The sequence below is a fragment of the Scleropages formosus genome, chromosome 11 (assembly GCF_900964775.1).
Source record: "Scleropages formosus chromosome 11, fSclFor1.1, whole genome shotgun sequence".
NCBI lineage: Eukaryota > Metazoa > Chordata > Actinopteri > Osteoglossiformes > Osteoglossidae > Scleropages > Scleropages formosus.
In genome coordinates, this window is record NC_041816.1 from 5,524,841 (window position 1) to 5,542,780 (window position 17,940).

Sequence of the window (17,940 nt, forward strand, 5' to 3'; positions counted from 1 at the left end):
CCACCATGGGCCTACAAATAGTACTTAGGCTGTAACAACAAGACGAGAGGGGCCAAAGCCAAGAGTGGGGAATCTAAACAAAGAGGGGGGATTATAATAAGCGGGCTTCGCTCAGTGATGCTTGCTATCTTGGAAAGAACAGCCTTTCCCGTGTGTTTTTGAAAGTCCGAGCCACATGGAAGCAATTTGAGTGCTGGCACAGAAATGTACTCTGAAACCATGTGAGCACAGTGGTAGCTTAGGATAGGGCTTGGAGTGGTTGCAAACCATATCACTGTGTTTCCAGTGTTTTTATATTTATTTTTTATATTTATAGATAGGTGTGTTTTAAAATATTTTTTTGCATGGTAAATATTCTAAAATATTTTTGGGGGAAATGAATTTATTTTCTAAAGTTTCCATAAAGCGCAAAAGTTAATTTCTTTTTACAATAAGGTTCAGATTTGAAATGTGTGAAAATGGAACTAGGTCTTCCACCACGTTCAGTGTCTTATTTGGTGGCATTGCAGGGTGTGTTGCAATGGGTCTACATAGGGTGAGCCATCCATGGGTTCTGAGAGATCTCAACTGCAGCGGCAACTGAGATTCTTCATTAAGAATAAAATTTTGTGTATTGATGTAAGTTGAGAAGGGGAAGCTCCATTTGTGCTTTCTGGATCAGGCAGTTCTTTGGAGCAAGTCAAACATACCAAAAGGAACTTGGTTTGAGGAAATCTTAACAGCTCTCATGGATGCCCTGTGCCTATAAGGAGCTAGCCTGCATCTGTGTTGGCATCTAGGTATATTGATGTAAACTTGAAATACATTACTCAAGCCTCAATAGGATGTATGCAGACATAAGTCAGCAAAGCATAAATCTACTCTTTCAGTGTCTGTCTTGTGGAATGCTCCTTATAGGTACAGAACACCTTTCTCAACCAAAACATCTGTCAGAACAGCAGTAAGGTACCCAAGGTGATTGGCAATTTGAAAGCATTCTTTTGTGGCTCTTCTGTTAAATGCCTTTCCCACGATCTGTGAATATAATGTATAGTATTGCACATTTCCCTGAAAACATGAAAAAGTAATGTTCAGAGCATCTTAAGCCAGGACAAAAGATTTAACTTGTGTTTTATACAACATTACTGGAGCCTGAACATTATTTTAGTTTTCATTTAAAGGGGAAGTCTTTCTTCCACATCTTAACACATCTGTATCCCTTTCTGGGCATATATTGACAACAAATGGTTTCTATATCTTGCTTGTTCAAAAATCTGTGATTTAATAAGTTAAAGCAAGCCTTTCAATGTCAAAATTTCATATGCCATATAAAAACACCCTGGTCAAGAAGAATGTATTAAATTTTGAGAAAATTGCGTACGTGTTACTTCTAATGCAATGGAAGGGTTCCAAAGCAAACTCTCCTGCATTGCCTTATTTACATTTATTCACTTAGCAGACACTTTTCTCCAAAAGCAGCTTCCAATGAACTCCATGTAGTGTTATCAGCCCACATACCTTATTCACCGTGGTGACTTACACTGCTAGATACATTACTGACAATGGGTCACTCATCCATACATCAGTGGAACACATCGTCATTCACACACCTTATCTTTACAGCCTTTATCAAAGATCAACTTTAAAGCAGCGCTTCATCCCAATTCCGTGCAGCCATATAGAAGGTACAAATGCCTGCATGCTGAGCATTTCTGATGAAACATACTGCATATTCATCTATCCCAGCATAAGTATTTTAGACTTCAGATGTGAAATCTGGGAAGTTCTGTAATTGCATTTTCCATTTATGTTGTACGTGGTTTTATTGAAATTTTCATGTGCCATTCATTTTAACTCTTCCTCTCATTTTCACCTCTTCCTGCAAACACAACCATGAGTCACACTTTGGAATTCTGGGATTGTTGTCATTGATGGAGTGAACAACAGTCTATGTCATGGTAGCATTCGTGAACAACGTGCAGTTTAGAGATTTGCAAAGCATTCAGCTTTACCGAGATGAGGCGAGAGGTGCATCGCTTTGACGTTCTGTAGCAGCATGTCATTATTCCCACATATCTGAGCATTTGGAATGGAAAAACCTTGACTGGAATGTACAAAGGGAGACTTGGGCCTTGTTTTATTAAAATTAGACAGGTCACCACATCGAAATCAAATGATTCAATATACCTTTTATTCACAAACCCCACTACACCAAAATGCATTCATGTTCAAGGCATTTATTTAGTTTTGCTTCCCACAAACACCTGAAAAAATGTGTTCTGTCAGCAGTGACACCTCCCATGCTGTGTGAACAAAGTGTCCCTTATTTCTGTGGTCCTGCTCATGTCATTCACATGTATCCGTCCTTTAGCAACTGTTCAGCAAAAGAAAATGAGCCTCTTGTTGCCTTGTCCCTTAGGAATTGGTTCATGACTGAACCTTAGTGTGGACACACTGCAAAGCCCTTAGAAAGTCTCTGTATGAAGAAACTTGAAAGGCAGTCCTATCTCAAACCTTTTAGCCACTTATTCCTTGATGCGGTTCTACACCTGTGAAATAGGAGAGTTGCGCCTCACCCTATTTTGCTTTCTATGAGAACTCCATCAGAGATTTGCTCTCATCGGAGACATTGTCTGTGTCCTGTCTCATGCTGTTGGACTGCCCCTCATTTGAGCCTAGTCAAATTGGCCTTTATTTGCCCATCTATCTTCCCTTTAAAACACTTCATCCAAGACTCGGTCTCTGTCTGCATTAGCCTGCTGGCTTCCCTGCAGTTTCCACCTTCCTGTGCCATTGCATGGTAGTGACACTTTAAGAGAACCTCTTAGGTGCCCCTTTACATTGTTAACATGCCAGGGCAAAGTCCAGCACTTACTCAGAACATGTAAAGCAAGTGTTCTAATTAATCTCTTTCATGAACCGCCATGAATGAATCAAGAGTGTTCAAGCAGTTTTTAATTATCCCTTCCGTAAGCCTCTTTCCATGGTCTGATAAGACTCCCTTACAACCTGTAAACCATGGAATAGAAACACATTTTGTTCTGTTATATACCTTACAAATGGACAAAGGTGATTAACTTGCAGACAACACAGGATGCCAGGACACATGTAAAGCTCCTGCAGTTTTCCTCTAATAAAGTTAAGGCACATAGTAGTAAAGTGGGGGTAAGTCTTCCCATTCCCATCCTCTTTCCTTCCATTTCTTATCAACCACCTTTTTTTTTTTTTTTTTTTTTTTTTTTTTTTTGCTAGTGTGATGGATGAGAACCACCAGTGACTCAATGTTCAAAGTCAGGCTTCCTTAAGAATGCTTTTGAATTGTAGTCAACCTTTGCTGCATTGAAGTACTTTCCAACGCTTCCTTCAGGGCTTCCAGTAGACCGTCCAGTGTACATAGGGTGGAAGATTTTTTTCAGATAACAGGTGTCAGTTCCATTTTCACAAAATTAGCTTTTTTTTAAAAAATATTTAAAACCTCTTTTAAAGTTCTATACAAGAATAAATCATGAATGATCAGCATTTGTTGCTCATTCGTTGTCTCGTTTTTATTCCAGGAAGTTCCCTCTGAAGCAGGGAGTGTCTGCATATAAAATGGTCTGCAGTTCTCTGCTTCATAGGTCAGAAGCTTGTTTACTTTGATTCCGTGGCTACGCTCAGTCCCAACCAAATTGTTTCAACCTGTATGGGGGGAGGTTCCAATTGGCATGCATCATCTGACACATAATCGTCATTTCATCTGGACATTTTGAAAACCAGTTAAGGACCCTTTTTTTTTTTTTTTTTCTCCTTTCTTTTCCCCACCTGATTTACCTAATGATGGATCTGTAAAAGTGTTAAACAATGCCTAAGCTTTTACGTTGGATCATTTTTTTTTTAAATTTTCCCACCAAAATTGATTTTATTTTTTAAATGAAGTTTTTGTAACTGAGGCTACCTTTTTTAAGACTACAATCTGAACCTTAATTACAAATACACAGGAGAAAAAATCTTGCCTAAAGACTTTTTTTTTTTTTTTCCCTCCTTTTTAACTATACAGGTGCGTATACATTAAGACACATTCACATACAAATACTTGTCGGCACATATAAACATGCACAAATTATGATGCAAAAAAAGTTGAATTTAAAATTTGGTGACAGATGAACAAAAAAAGAAACAAAAACCTAATCATGCTCAAATTTCGCTGCTTGAATGGGACTGCTAGCCAATGCTAGTGGAGATGCCTTTATTTATTGTCCAATTGTACACACTGCAGATGCCACCTCCTCTTCTATGCCCATGGGAGGTCCTCGCAGTGCTTTTCCTGCCTCTTCCAGCCCCACCATACACTCCTCTACCTCAGTCACTGACCGGGCCTCCGTTCACAACAGCTGCGCTCCGGGTGACGTGGTAAGTAGCCGAGGGGTAGTGGAGATGCTTGGCATGGAGGGCCAGTCGGCAGGAGCTGGAACGGCTGGAGGAGGCGGAAGCAGCGGTGGCACTGGTAGTGCTGTTGGTGGCAGTAGCAGGGCCAGTGGGACTGGAGGAGCGTCAAATGCAGGAGCAGGAGTCAGTGCCCAGCACCAGACGACACCGTCAAAGCGGCGGACGGTGCTGAACATCTCTCCTCCGCCGGAGGACCTGCTGGATGACAGCCGCATGTCCTGCCAGGAGGACTTGCTTCCAGACTCAGAGCAGAGTAGCAGCATTTGGATGGAAGACTCGGCCTCCAACTTCAGTCTCATGAGCTCCAGCTCCTACAATGACAACACTGAGGTTCCACGCAAATCACGCAAACGTACAACACGACAGAGGCCAGGGCCCAAACCTGTACCTGCCGAAGAGGCAAGCATGGACGTATTCGATGCAGACAGTGCCAAGGGCCCCCACTTTGTCCTTTCCCAACTGGGCCCAGACAGCAAGCCCTGTGCAAGGTGGGTGTGTCTGTCCTCCTGTGAGGTAACATTTAAATGTCCCCATGTACCTCTGTCCTTTCTGTTAGGGGCCTAATATTGGCTTGGGCACAGTTTGAACACAAATTTTGGTCGGATTGCAACACGAACCCCTTGAAATTCTGACTTAAGCATGACTTTTTCCTATCACTTCTTATTGAATGGATAGGGGATTTGTCTTCCTTTGCGGTCCAAGACAGTCCATTTATTATTTATGTATTGTGGGTTTCATTTTGCTTCTGTTGTTTCACTTTACTTTGTACTCATTCAGAACAAACAATGATTGTTACACATAACATTCCTATAATGTCAAAGCTTTCGTCCAGCACAGTTTGCAGGAGACACATACTCTGCTGCAGGAAAAGGCATTGAGCCCATCACTGATGTAGCAGCCCCCTTTTAGATAGGATAGTTGAGGATGGGAGAGATCACAGCAGCACTAACATGGATTCACTGGTGAACCACAAAAGCATTGAAAAGAGAGCTGATAAAATTGGCCCTAAGGCTTCAGTGCTTTGCCAGGCCTCTGCAGAGGTTCGTCCCCGGGTGGCCCCATAAATGAGGGTGGGCACCCCGTACGCAGGGCTGGAGTCGTGTCTTCCCATGGAACGTCAATTCGGAAGTAAAGTGGATGTGCTCCAGCTCCCACCCTCGGCTCTTCTGCCAGGCCCCAGGCCAATCCTTCCTCTGCAGATAAATGTAAATGAGCTCCTCGTTCCTTCAGGGTCACTGTGGCTCACGGGCCAAGACCAGTGCTTCTAGTAAAAAAAAAAAAAAAAAGGGGGGTGATTAGGTTCCTCTCAGTCTCAGCACTGCCTGGGGTCTACAATACAGAAACCAATGTACCTAGTCTGAACCAATCAGTTTTTTTTTTTTTTTTTTTTTTTATGTGTGTGTTTTTAATCTCTAAAGGGGTTTCAGCATTATACGCCACAAACCAATATAGCATTTTATGTGGTTCTTACTGATGTTGGGTTCAATATGACCCTGTTAGGCTGGAATGTGTATGCCTGGAATACATCATCAGAAGAATGTGCTGGAAGTGCCCACACACTGACCACAACTTTCCCTCAACATTCCTGCCGTGTCTTGGCAGCATGATGGCATTGTTGTCATATCGGAGTCATTTTATAATATCATATGGTGGCTGAACCAGTGTCTGGTTCAGATTGGTTCAGATCTGTCTTGTAATAGTTTTTTCTTTCCCTGTTTTGCAGCTCAACTGAAGGTCCAAAGTCATCTAATCAAAAAGGTGGGACTTTGTCAGGCCAGTACCCCTCCAAGGCCGAAGGCAAGGAGTTGAAGATTCTCGTCCAGCCTGAGACCCAACACCGGGCACGGTACCTGACAGAAGGAAGTCGGGGGTCAGTCAAGGATCGCACACAGCAGGGCTTCCCCACTGTCAAGGTAACAGATCTCTACCGCTCCCCTGCATAGCTGCTTTGCATGTGTTTGGAGTCTCGGGCTTGTGCTCAGGTTGTGCTGCTGCTACCACTAAAGAACTTTAGGCAACATCTCACAAATGCAGCTGTGCCAATCACTTGTGAAGTTAGTAGCATTTCTAAATGTGCAGCTGAGACTTGTGCAAAGAACATGTCTTTCAGATACCTGAATATTTTATCAGCAATATGTAGGTTGTTACAGATCCACCTTTACTTTAGTGCTGTTACATTTGGAAGCAGAAAAAATAACATGTATGGATGAAATGTTTTTCACAATCTTATGTGCTGCAGGTTTAAAACATCTTCTGAATGTGAATCCTACCATGGCATGAGTGGCAGTCTGCTTCAGTGTAATTTAAGTGTTGTGTCATGAGAACTCTGTAGGAGACCCTTTTGTGACCCAAGACAGAGGGATGCAGGGAAAACCAAGTCTTATAAAACCAAACTGTAGCTCAATGGTGACTTTGTGCTTGAAATGTCATTGTACTCCTTACTGAACAACATTGAGTATTTATTTATTCATTTATTTATTTTGTTTGGTCTCGCCAGTTGGAGGGTATGAACGAGCCAGTGGTCCTGCAGGTGTTTGTGGGTAATGACACAGGTCGCGTGAAGCCACATGGCTTTTACCAGGCTTGCAGGGTGACAGGCCGCAACACGACTGCTTGCAAGGAGGTGGATATCGAGGGCACCACAGTCATCGAGGTGTGCTTGGACCCCAGCAGCAACATGACACTGGCGTAAGGACCTGGTCTTCCCTGCTCTGAGCAGCACACACTGTGCAATACAATGAACACAATAACTCACTGCCTTCATGGAGTGTGTGAATTATGGGCCGTGGCAAGCACATGCTGATGACATAATGCTGTCACTTTGTCCCTACAGATATGGTATTTATGGAAATTGGCGCCTTCCTAGATCAGTACAAATTTGGAGATTAAGGGCTTTGTGCAATGTTTTGTTTTAAGGTTGGAGAACATGGTGGTTCAGTTGAACAGGTAAGATTCCCCAGCAGGGCTGGGGCTTTGCCTTGAAAGGCATGTCGTTCCTGGGTTCAGCTCACCAGCACATCTTTCCACAGGGTGGACTGCGTGGGCATCTTGAAACTGCGCAATGCTGATGTGGAGGCTCGTATTGGAGTGGCAGGCTCCAAGAAGAAGAGCACGAGAGCCCGCCTGGTGTTCCGGGTCAACATCCCCCGCAGTGATGGCTCCATGTTCACCCTGCAGGCTCCTTCATCTCCAATCCTCTGCAGTGAGTGTTCTGTTGTGGTCTGGCTATCACAGTGGGCAGTTGCATCACCTGGGAGAGTTGTAGTGGGATATTAAGGGAGGATATCAGGCTGCCACATCACTGAGTAGTGAAAGAGTACTGAGGGATTTAATGCAGGAGACTACCTCTGGCTGGTTCTCTGAAATAGGTCTCTCTCTCTCTGTCTCTTTCCTCTGTCTTCCTCTGCCCTGTGGAGAAAAATATTGCCATATATAAATAGCTGGAACTGAATTTAGCACTTATAGTGCAGCTGGAATACAACACTCAAACTCACATCTGTTTCACAGAATTGCTTGTGTTACTGACACAATGCTACAGAATACTTTTTGGCATTTCATGTAAAACAAGGACCATCTTGACAATGTAATTAAAGGTGTAGATATAGTGTTGGGCTCAAAACTGCCTTCTGTGTAATTAAATAGTTTTAAAATCCCCAGTAATTCATGCACTGCTTCTAAATTAGTCATGACTCATCTTAAGTTTAGAAATTGTTCACTGTGATCTGTAAAATTTAGATAAACCAGTCGCATGATCTGCAGTTAATTCTTCCCTAATAAAGTCAGTACCTTACAATGCTGCAAAAAAAATTTTTATAAAGGTCTCAAACTTACCTTGGTCTTTGAAAAATAGCCTGTTTTGCTTTATTGGCAGTGTTTTGATGGTAAAATCAGAGGGAAGGCTTTTTTTTTTTTTTTTTTTTTTTTTTTGGCCTACCGAAGTTCAGTGCTGTCAGCAATGAGGAATGAGTTCCCTCTCTCCCTCAGAACTGCTGAACCCCCTTCTGCATTCAAGCAGGGTCTTAGAACACATCTCTTTTGGACCTTTCTGATTCATAAATGAGCATCATACCCTGTCTCATGATTATCTTCATATTTCCTGTCTGATTTTCAACTCTGTAGGATATTATCCTAGTATTCTGTGATTGCGTGTCTAAAGTCTTTTACTGAGAAATACACTTCTGTAAACCCTGAGTAGTACATTTCATTGGAATACTGTTGGTAAATGAAGAGTGGAATCATAAAACAAGAATCATGATGGTTTGTCAACATTTGCACAGCATTTTGAGAAGGAATGGGTTCAAGTGGGAACTTGGTAAAGTCACCTGCACCCAAAAGAAGTCTGTGTCTATAACCATGCAAAATGTCTTAGCATTTTTATAAGTACCATTTAAATGAAGCTCCTTAATGTCAGAACTTGTACTGAATGTGTTAATTTCTTTGAGTTGTTTTGCAAGGCATCAGCCTGCATACTCCTCACATGCTCAATTAATTTTACTTATTTTCTGTTGGGATGCCCATGTGCCACACTCCTGGCCTTTTCTGAAGGCTTTCATTCATTTTTTTTGGTCTCCTGTGGTCTTAATACAGCCCAGCCAGCAGGTGTGCCTGAGATTCTGAAGAAGAGTCTACACAGCTGCCCTGCAGTGGGAGGCCAGGAGGTCTTCCTCATTGGGAAGAACTTCCTAAAAGGAACCAAAGTGATTTTCCAGGAAAATGCGTCAGGTAGAGGCAGGGACCGACATAAATTGAGGATTAAATTCTCATCTTACACTCTTCACATTTTCAGTGCACTTTTTTAATATCATTACCATTCAGTTATTAGTTTTTTATATATATATATATCAAGCCTGTGGGATGACAAATGGTTTGAATTTCTTTTTAAGATGAAAATTCTTGGAAAGCGGAGGCTGAGATTGACATGGAACTGTTTCATCAGGTATGTAGTTCATTTTGAATGGAACTGTTCAATTTAAGTATTAAAAACAAGTAGCTTTTGCTCGTCTTGGATCGATATTTTTCCTGATATGTTGATCATTCTGTATTTGATTATGCTCATTGTGCTGGAACCTCTCCCATGCTGATGGGACTGGGTCCCTAGCCCACAAGCCACTCTGCAAACTTCTGTCAGGCGGGGAATCTGCAGGGCTTTGTTTGAAATTGATATTCTGCTAAACCCACATTGATGTTTTTAAATGCAAAGGTATGTTTTGAACCATGAGTACTTTCCTGACATTTTATTACACCCCTGTTAAATCCCCCCCCCCTTTATCCACTTGTTTTGTGAAATGGTCAAATTAAAAATGGTTCAACACTAACCTGGTCTTACACAAAAATTAGTGTCTTTCCTATGTTGTATCGCGGTCTGTTTGCTCTCTCTTTATCAGAGTACCTTAACCAGAAGGGCAAGACCATACAAATCCCTCAGTTAAATTTAATCTTTTATTCCTCTTTGGGTTTTATTCAGAATCATTTAATTGTGAAAGTCCCACCATATCAGAACCTGGCCATCTCCACTCCAGTGTCTGTGGGGATCTATGTGGTGACCAATGCTGGGCGATCCCATGACATCCAGCCTTTCACCTATACTCCAGAACCAGGTATGCACCTGTGCTGCAGCGCCTGCTTCTGTTAGTTATCATCCTCCTGGTCCAGAATTGGGGTTCTCTTACCCATACTTACACCGCTTTATCCATTCACTACATGTATTCTACAACCAAGGTGCCTCTGATGAAAGACTTTTTATGCTGTTGTATATGTTAGTTAGTTAGTTAGTTAGTTAGTTCTTCCTTCTCCTTGATCTTAACCAAGAACAGTTAATTTTGAGTTCTCTGAACAGACACAAAATATTGAATACCAGTTTATCCAGTACAGGTTCAACATGAGACCAAGGCTGAATGTTTAATGATTCAGATGAAACAAAATGAGGAATTGGCAGGAAGTAGTTTATAGTTGGTGGAGCTGAAATTGTGAAGGATTTAGTTACATCCTATGACACAGTCACTGTTACTTCCTAAGGCAAGATTTTTAACCACAGTTGCTTATTCTTCACTGCCCTGGACAATAAGAATAACTGATGCAAAGTACTTGACAACATGAGAGGTGGATGATATGTGGTCTCAGAGTGTAGTGGTTAGAGCTGCAGCCTTTGGAGCTGAAAGTTGCCAGTTCCAATCTCAATTATTGCTGTAGTTCCCTTGAGCAAGGTATTTACCCTGAATTGGTTCAGTAAAATTACCCAGATGTATACATAGGTAAATAATTGTAAGTAGCTTAACGTTTTAAGTTGCTTTGGAGAATAGCATCAGCTAAATGAGTAAGTGTAAATGTGGTCCTAATGTCAGGTCTTGTGACTGTGTCCCTTTGTCTGTGCAGTGAAAGCGGCCGACATGCCTGTTAAGAAAGAGACATCATCTCCAGCCAAACCTTGCTCTTTTAAAGAACAGATGAAAGGTATTTTGAACACTGGAAACCTGCATTTTTCGGTTTTAATCTTTTTTTTTTCTCCTTTGCTACATGAGCTTTGAAAGATATAGTGACGTAATTTTTAACTAGTTTTTATTTTGAAAATTAAAAATGCTAAATAATACAAGTAAAATATTACTGTACTGCAATATATTTGTAATGTTAATTTCATAGTAAGGACACTGATTACTTTAAACTCAGTCGTTGAGAGCCAACATCTCACTGGCGTAGTGAAAGAAAGGAAAATAACCAAATTGCATATCACCATTGCTTGGTTTTCCTGTGGGTTTGTCTTTGGTTTTTTAAGTGTAGATTTTGCTTTTGTTATTGTTTTTAACTTGTTGTTTTTGTTTCTCTGTGTTTTGGGACACCCACAGTAATACAAAGTGGAAACTGCACCCTGGAGAACACCCTGATGGCCCCGATGATGCCCCTGGTGAAGAGGGAGGAGGCAACCCCCATGGAGGTCTCAACCAATATCTCAGAAGCTGCTGCCTTCAAGGTAAAGGAACTCAATGACAAACACGTTCTTCCAACTGTGTTGGATTCAGTCCATCCAAACAGTTTAATCTGATGGACAAACCCACATAATTTACCTCTCTTTTTTTTGGGGGGGGGGGTTGGTGGGGACCTGTCAGACGTCAGATGCCATCACAGCAGAGCAGCAGGCAATGGATGTGCGCTCCAGCATCCCCATTAACAGTGGGTCTTTCTCTGGCACCATGACTCACCAGCAGGGGGAGCCGGATCAACAGCAGTCCACTGTCTACACTGGCACTGAGTCCATGGGCACGATACAGAAGCAGGACATCACTGCTGGTGGCTCCTTTCCGGTCTCAGGGGAATCCCTGCTCCAACAGGTGTCCCAGCCATTCCTTTTAGAGGCCGGGGATGGGCTGTCACGGGAGGGGGCTGGTGGCAGTGTAGTGGGCCTGGCTCAAATAGTGGAAGTACAACAGGCGCAAGCCCAACAACCTCAACTCTCAATTTTCCCACAAGACGGGGTTGCCCAGCTCGAGAGGGCAGTGCGTCACCTCCAGGCTGGTGGCTTCTCAGCAGGGGGCTCAGCAAGCGACAGCCTGGTACAGCAGGTTCTGGAGGTGGCTGCACAACAGCAGCTCAACTCTGTGCTGTATAGCCCAGCCCCCTCCACAGAAAGTGTGCAACAGCAGGTCCAGGACACTATGACTGGTCTACAGCTACAGCCATCCAGCGGGCAGCTTGCCAAGCCACAGCAGCAACAAGAGCAGCATCAGCAGCAAGTCCTAGAGAACCTGCAGCAGCTCCAGTCGGAGCTCTTCCAGCCTCAGATCTCCATGCAGTGCAGCATTTTCCAGGGAACCTCCCAAAATGAGACCTCTGAACAGCAGAATTCCCCACAGCCCATGGTGCAGGGCCACAACTCTCTCTTCCAGTCGCCCGAAGACTTGATGAGTAGTGCCTCTCAGCAGCAGCGACAGCAGCAGCAACAGGTGGCACTTTTCCAGCAAGCAGGAGAGCTCCTGTCCATCCAGACATCTAGTTTTCTTCAGCAAACTCCCTCTCACCCCTCCCCCACCCAGCAGCTGTTCCATACCCCCAGCCCATTGCCCGATGGGCAAGATCCACAGCGGTCTCTCTTCCACTCCCCAAAGGGTCAGCCCACCCAGGAGCAAGTCCAAGCAGCCTTATTCCAGAACACCCTGACTGTGCTTACAGGCTCCTCTCTGTCCCAGGAGCAACAGCCTGCTGCATCCAGCCTTTTCCTTTCCCAGAGTGCTCTACCTGGCCAGCTCACTGCTGACACTAATCAGCAGCAGCAGCAGCAGCTTGCCTTCCTCACATCCATGCAGGCATCACCTGGGGAGCCACAGTCAGTCTCTGTGTTCCAGTCTCAGCCCCAGCTGGCTGGTCTGCAGCAGAGCACCCCTATGGAGCAGCAGCAGTCGCCCCAGCAACCACAGAGCTCCTTGTTCCAGAGTCTGTCCCCCCATGCCCCTGGTGGCACTCTCTCGCCAAGCCAGCAGCAACAGCAGGCAGCGCAGCAGCAGCAGGCTGGCCTGTTGTACTGCAGCAATTCGCTAAACCCCCCAGAACAGCCCCCAGCCCTACTCTTCAGCAACCAGGCCCAGCTGAGCAGCAGGAGCCTCGGCTCGCAGGAATCCCAGAATTCCTCGCTCTTGTTTCCCCAGTCTTTGAGCCAGCAGGAGCCATCAGAGCCCATGTCTTTCCAAGACCAGAGCTCTGTGGTAGAGACCCAATCCCCAGTGGAGCCGCCCAAGCAGGGACTCTTCCAGGACCCGCAGCCCATGCAGCTGGTGTCTGCCTCCGGCAGCGGTGCCGAGCAGCCTATCACCATTTTCATGCCGCAGGCAACCATGACAGCTCTGCAGGGAGGGGTTGGCTCCCAAGAGCTGCCCCAGGCCTCCATCTTTGCTACGCAAAATGGGAGCCTGCAGACCACCAGCTCCTCCCCTGTGCAGCAGCCTGGCTCACTCTTCCAGACAGCCGTGAGCAGTGCCATTAGCCAAGAGCAACAGCCGGGCATGTTTCTCTTCAGCATCCAGAACGGTGAGACCCGTTTGAATGGGATGTGAGCAGAGAATAGAAGCAGGTTCATTCATACATATTTGCAAGTCAAAATGCTAATGATAACCATATAACCAAAACAGAAATCAGAAATAATCAGAAACTTAGACTAATACGTTCATTCCATCCCATCCCTTTTTTTAGAATTATTTAAGCCCAAAGTGTAATGCCTTCATAACACTTTTTATAAACATAGCATGTAGGCCTTAAACAGATCATGCCATGTTATAACAGCTGTCATAAGTGTTACTTAGAATAATTATAATGCATTCATATGAGCTCGCTCTCTTGCAGCTGCCACCAGCTTTTTCCACATGCTTTTGAATGTGTTTTAAATGAGGTTTGTGGTTGTAAGGAGTTAAAGTTGTCATGGCTACCTACTGTTTTATATGCACAGTTTAGTTGACATGCAGTAATGATTATGTAGCAAAGATTGAATCCAGTTGTTTACAGAAGGACAAACATATTTCTGCTAGAATGGAGATGTCTACTTCTATCTCCGATTCCCCCCCCAGAGCAAATTTGTTTGTTGCATTTTGTTCTCGAAGTTGATGCTGTTGTTTGGAGCCTTGCACAGTGACATTGTGGTTACAGAACATTTATTTTTCAGTATGGCTGCACACCAGTATCCAGTATTATATCATTTACAGTTTTAATTTATACTTGTAAATGCCCATTTCATGCATTTCCAGTAAAAATTTCGGTATTTTAGCCCAACAAATCTTTATTTTCTATATTGTTCTCCCAACAAAAGAAAATTTTACAAAATAGAGGATATTTGTTAAATTTTATAAATTCATGCTTATTTAAGATGGCAATCTACAATCACGTGACCAAAATGATTCTCCTGGATTAAACCTCGTCGTATGTGACATTGGTTCCAACGTTTCACTTCTCCTGTTGGAAGCGTCGTCAGGGAGCCAACCTTTACAAGCGTCGTCAGGGAGCCAACCTTTACAAGATGTCGCAGCTCCCTGACGACGCTTCCAACAGGAGAAGCGAAACGTTGGAACCAATGTCCCACACGAAGCGGTTTAATCCAGAAGTACAAAACTCCCAGTCAGTTGACACCAACCGAGGAAGCCTGTGGGTTTTGATATTAAAAATGATACTCATTTGATTTAACCATGGCATTAATTCACACTTCAAAAATGCAGATTAAATATTTGCAGTAACTAAAACTGAAAACACATTAACTTGTCCTGCTTAAATGTAACAAAACACATTTGCTTGTTCAGTTTGTTTCATTATTAGTATCAAGTATTTAATATGTTATGCATAAGGTATACATTAATACCATTAATGATACTGCTACATTTTTTTTGTACTGATACTGTGCCGTATCATTTAATTATTAACGATCCCAAGTAAAAATCAAGTTATATAACTTGTAGACTCCAGAATACTGACCCTACAGGTAACATCAGCACTTTAACCTATTCATTCCTGTTGTCAAATTTAAAAGGATAGTCTTATTTCCCCATGACGTAAGAGTAAGTGGCCTTAATCTCGATGAGGGTGTTGAGCCGTTGATACTGGTGCCTGACTTGCCGTCCTGTCTTTCCTCCCAGAATGCGGTCAGCTCATGGACTCCCCTGGGCCCATGCTGTCCGAACAACTGATTGCCCTGAGCCAGTCGGGCCAAGGCCAGCGTGAGAACGACGCTCAGATCCAGTCACTGCTTAACCAGACCATGTCTGAGTCTGGGAACATGCAGAACAGCATGACAACCTCTCAGAACATGGAGAAAATCGACGACCTTCTCGTGAGCCTTCAGGAGCAGGGCAACAACCTGTCGCGCTCCTACTAGAAACACCTTTGGATACAGGTAGAGGATCAAGAAAGCTGCTCAAGGTTTTGTGATGTACCACTGCTCAAAATGGCCAGAAAGCACATGTTGTGTCTAAATGTGGTTCTTGAGTTATGGCTTCCCCTGAGAACCAGATTTGCCATATAGCTTGATGTTGTGGAGAGGGTGCCCCATCATTTTACTTGTTTCATTTTCCAACATTTTTATTTCCATATAAATGCTTCTGTTTCTATACAAGGTGGTGCTCCTGCCAAGCTAGTCATTTCTGTTGTGTCCTTGGTACCTTTCCACCCAGGACCCTGGAGAACAGTAGCCCAGTAGACGCCCCGTTGAAGAGGATGTTGAAAGAACACCAGCGGGATCCTGTATCAACTACAAGTCTCATCAAGGCTTCGCCTGTCCATGGCTCTAGATTCATTCTTCGTTCAGACTGGACTTTGGGGGTTGTACAGTGAGCTTATTTTACCCTTGTAGTTTAACAAAAGGCTCCCCAGACATGTCACAATTCTTTGTTGAATAGCTCTGTTGTGTTGTGTTACAGCTGTGAGCACATATCACGGGGGGATGTGTTGGACGTGATGTGTGCGGCACTCTGCGCAGCCCTCAAAGATTAGATGGTTCCCGCACTGGTGTTTTAAATCCTACAGGCTCTACAGCATCACCTGTGTGCGGTTGTGACTCCTTAACACTTTTTTCTCTTTTTAAAATAACTTTTAGGTAAAAGATAGCAAAAAAGACATCTAAAAAAGAGAAATTGTATATTTTTGACATTAGACTTTCAGCACTTTATAACACTTTCCTTTGTGACAAGATACTCTGTGTACTGACCTACAGTGCTCTCCCTGTCTCCTCATGGGTTCAGCTGTCAGCTATTTATTGCCATTTTTAGAAAATGTAAGTCTTTTCATTGATATTTGAATACCTTTACCCATGTATTTTCTTACTCATGCATGTTTTTTGTAACCTGAATTTTCTTATGAGGTTGTTTCATTAACCCACCTTACCCCAAACGTTTTTTCACCATTTTACCCAAAGTTTAAAGTAATATTACCTTTTTTTCTCTGGTCACTCAAGCTGAATCAGAAAGCAGATGAAGACAAGGGGGCTGCAGAGATTGAGGGGGAAAACGCATAGGCCAGAATTTAGGTCATTCATAATATATAGTGTGATATTTTGATGTGAATGTGTGTCTACATGAATACATATTCATGGTCATATATAACAGTATATACATAAATTGTGTGTGCGTCTCTTTGGAATGATTTGGTGTATATTGTTCATTGTACTGTGTGTACATGTGTATATACTTTATTTTTAGTGTCGTGTCTGAGGTGGGTGTTGTGATGATCAGTGTCTGATGTGTGTATTATTGATAGATGAATAGATGTTGAAGTCCTGGGAGGGTCCAGCCTCTTGTAGTTCCCTCGTGACGTGACTGGAAGGCAGCGTCTCTCGCCGCTCAATCTCATTTCACCCTTTGTCAGTTTATCTTGCCACGTGGTGCTACACACAGGAGGGATGAGGAATTTTTAATCATGTTGTCATTTGTATTAATATTTACTGTAAAAATTAAAACGCCTTCGCCTTGTGCTGACTCTGTGTGCAGCTGGATGGCCAGCGGATGTCAGGATCTCAGGAGTCCAGGCCACATCTCACGTCAGGCTACAGTCAGTCGCCACTTTATACCCCACTTCAGTACGCTGCCAATTTTATGGCCTGAGTGGGCGTACATCTGCATTTGTTAGTCTGGGCTTTTTTGAGAGGGGGAGAGTATAAATGATCAGTTTGTTTTTTCTTTTTTTTTTTTTTTTTTTTTTTTTTTTGTTTGTTTGTTTTCTTCCGGACTCTCGGTTGTGTATGAAGCCGTAAATCTCAACGCGTGAGGCGTTTTTTGCGAAGCTGCCAAAACGAGCGTCTTTTTCTTTTCCACGCAGACGCCTGTGGCACATGCCCACCAGACAGCACTAGGGCTGTAGTTTGACCGTGGTTACACCACGCAGTTGAGCCTCTGCTAAACCCAGGGGACTGGTCTCCCTCACTACGAGAGCTGCTCGGTGAAGCCTCCGGGCCTCCTCGTTGCTTGTGTGTCCGTGTAATTGTTGTCATTGCCCTTTTTCAACTAGTGTCATCACACTTTCACTAGTTTTAAAAATAAGCTTTATTTGTAGGGTGCGTAACCTATCTTCTCGTATGACGGTAACCGGTGAGGAATTGCACGTCCTCCGCGCTCCCCCATTTCTCAGTCAGTAACCTGTTTTACATATTTAAAGGGACCTACTGCAGAAGGATGAGCTGCGAATGTGTCTTGAAGGAAATTACTTGTATTACGCTTTTCCCAACTCGTGAAATACTGGCACTTTTTCCTGTTATGGAGTTTTTAAAAAAACATTTTATTTTATTTTTTTTTTTTTTTTTTTTTTAAAAAAAAAAAAATCTCTTTTGTAACTGATTTAATTCTTGGCCATGGTCACCTTTTCAGAAAGCCAGATACATTCTTTTAAAGACTGACAGCATTGTACAGCAATACTTTTGGTACATAAGCCTTCATCTCCAAGGGTTTCGTTCATATCTCTTCTATACTGTGTCCATATTTTTTCCTGATTAAAACAAGATTTAGCTTTGCAGTTCCTGCGTAGAACGACATTTTGTTTTTCCTCTATGTTCATGTAATGGCAAGATAACTGTATTACTATTTC

At 43.1% G+C, this 17,940-nt stretch overlaps 1 protein-coding gene across 5 annotated transcripts in view; it reads left to right on the plus strand.

The window, feature by feature from the left end:
- The window catches only part of nfat5b (nuclear factor of activated T cells 5b), a 49,872-nt gene extending 32,215 nt beyond the window's left edge, over positions 1-17,657 (plus strand). For 2 of the 5 annotated variants that reach the window (XM_018752677.2, XM_018752678.2), the window contains exons 4-15: positions 4,235-4,892; positions 6,128-6,317; positions 6,902-7,092; positions 7,434-7,606; positions 8,992-9,126; positions 9,288-9,340; positions 9,869-10,001; positions 10,777-10,854; positions 11,244-11,368; positions 11,505-13,416; positions 15,006-15,262; positions 15,540-17,657. In XM_018752677.2, coding sequence (XP_018608193.1) covers positions 4,235-4,892; positions 6,128-6,317; positions 6,902-7,092; positions 7,434-7,606; positions 8,992-9,126; positions 9,288-9,340; positions 9,869-10,001; positions 10,777-10,854; positions 11,244-11,368; positions 11,505-13,416; positions 15,006-15,244 — 3,887 coding nt within the window. In that variant the 3' untranslated portion in view covers positions 15,245-15,262; positions 15,540-17,657. Of the gene's footprint in view, positions 1-3,533; positions 3,735-4,234; positions 4,893-6,127; positions 6,318-6,901; positions 7,093-7,433; positions 7,607-8,991; positions 9,127-9,287; positions 9,341-9,868; positions 10,002-10,776; positions 10,855-11,243; positions 11,369-11,504; positions 13,417-15,005; positions 15,263-15,539 lie in introns of all 5 variants that reach the window. The other 3 variants (XM_018752681.2, XM_018752680.2, XM_018752679.2) reach the window with 3 other exon arrangements.
- Positions 17,658-17,940: the final 283 nt, after the last annotated feature.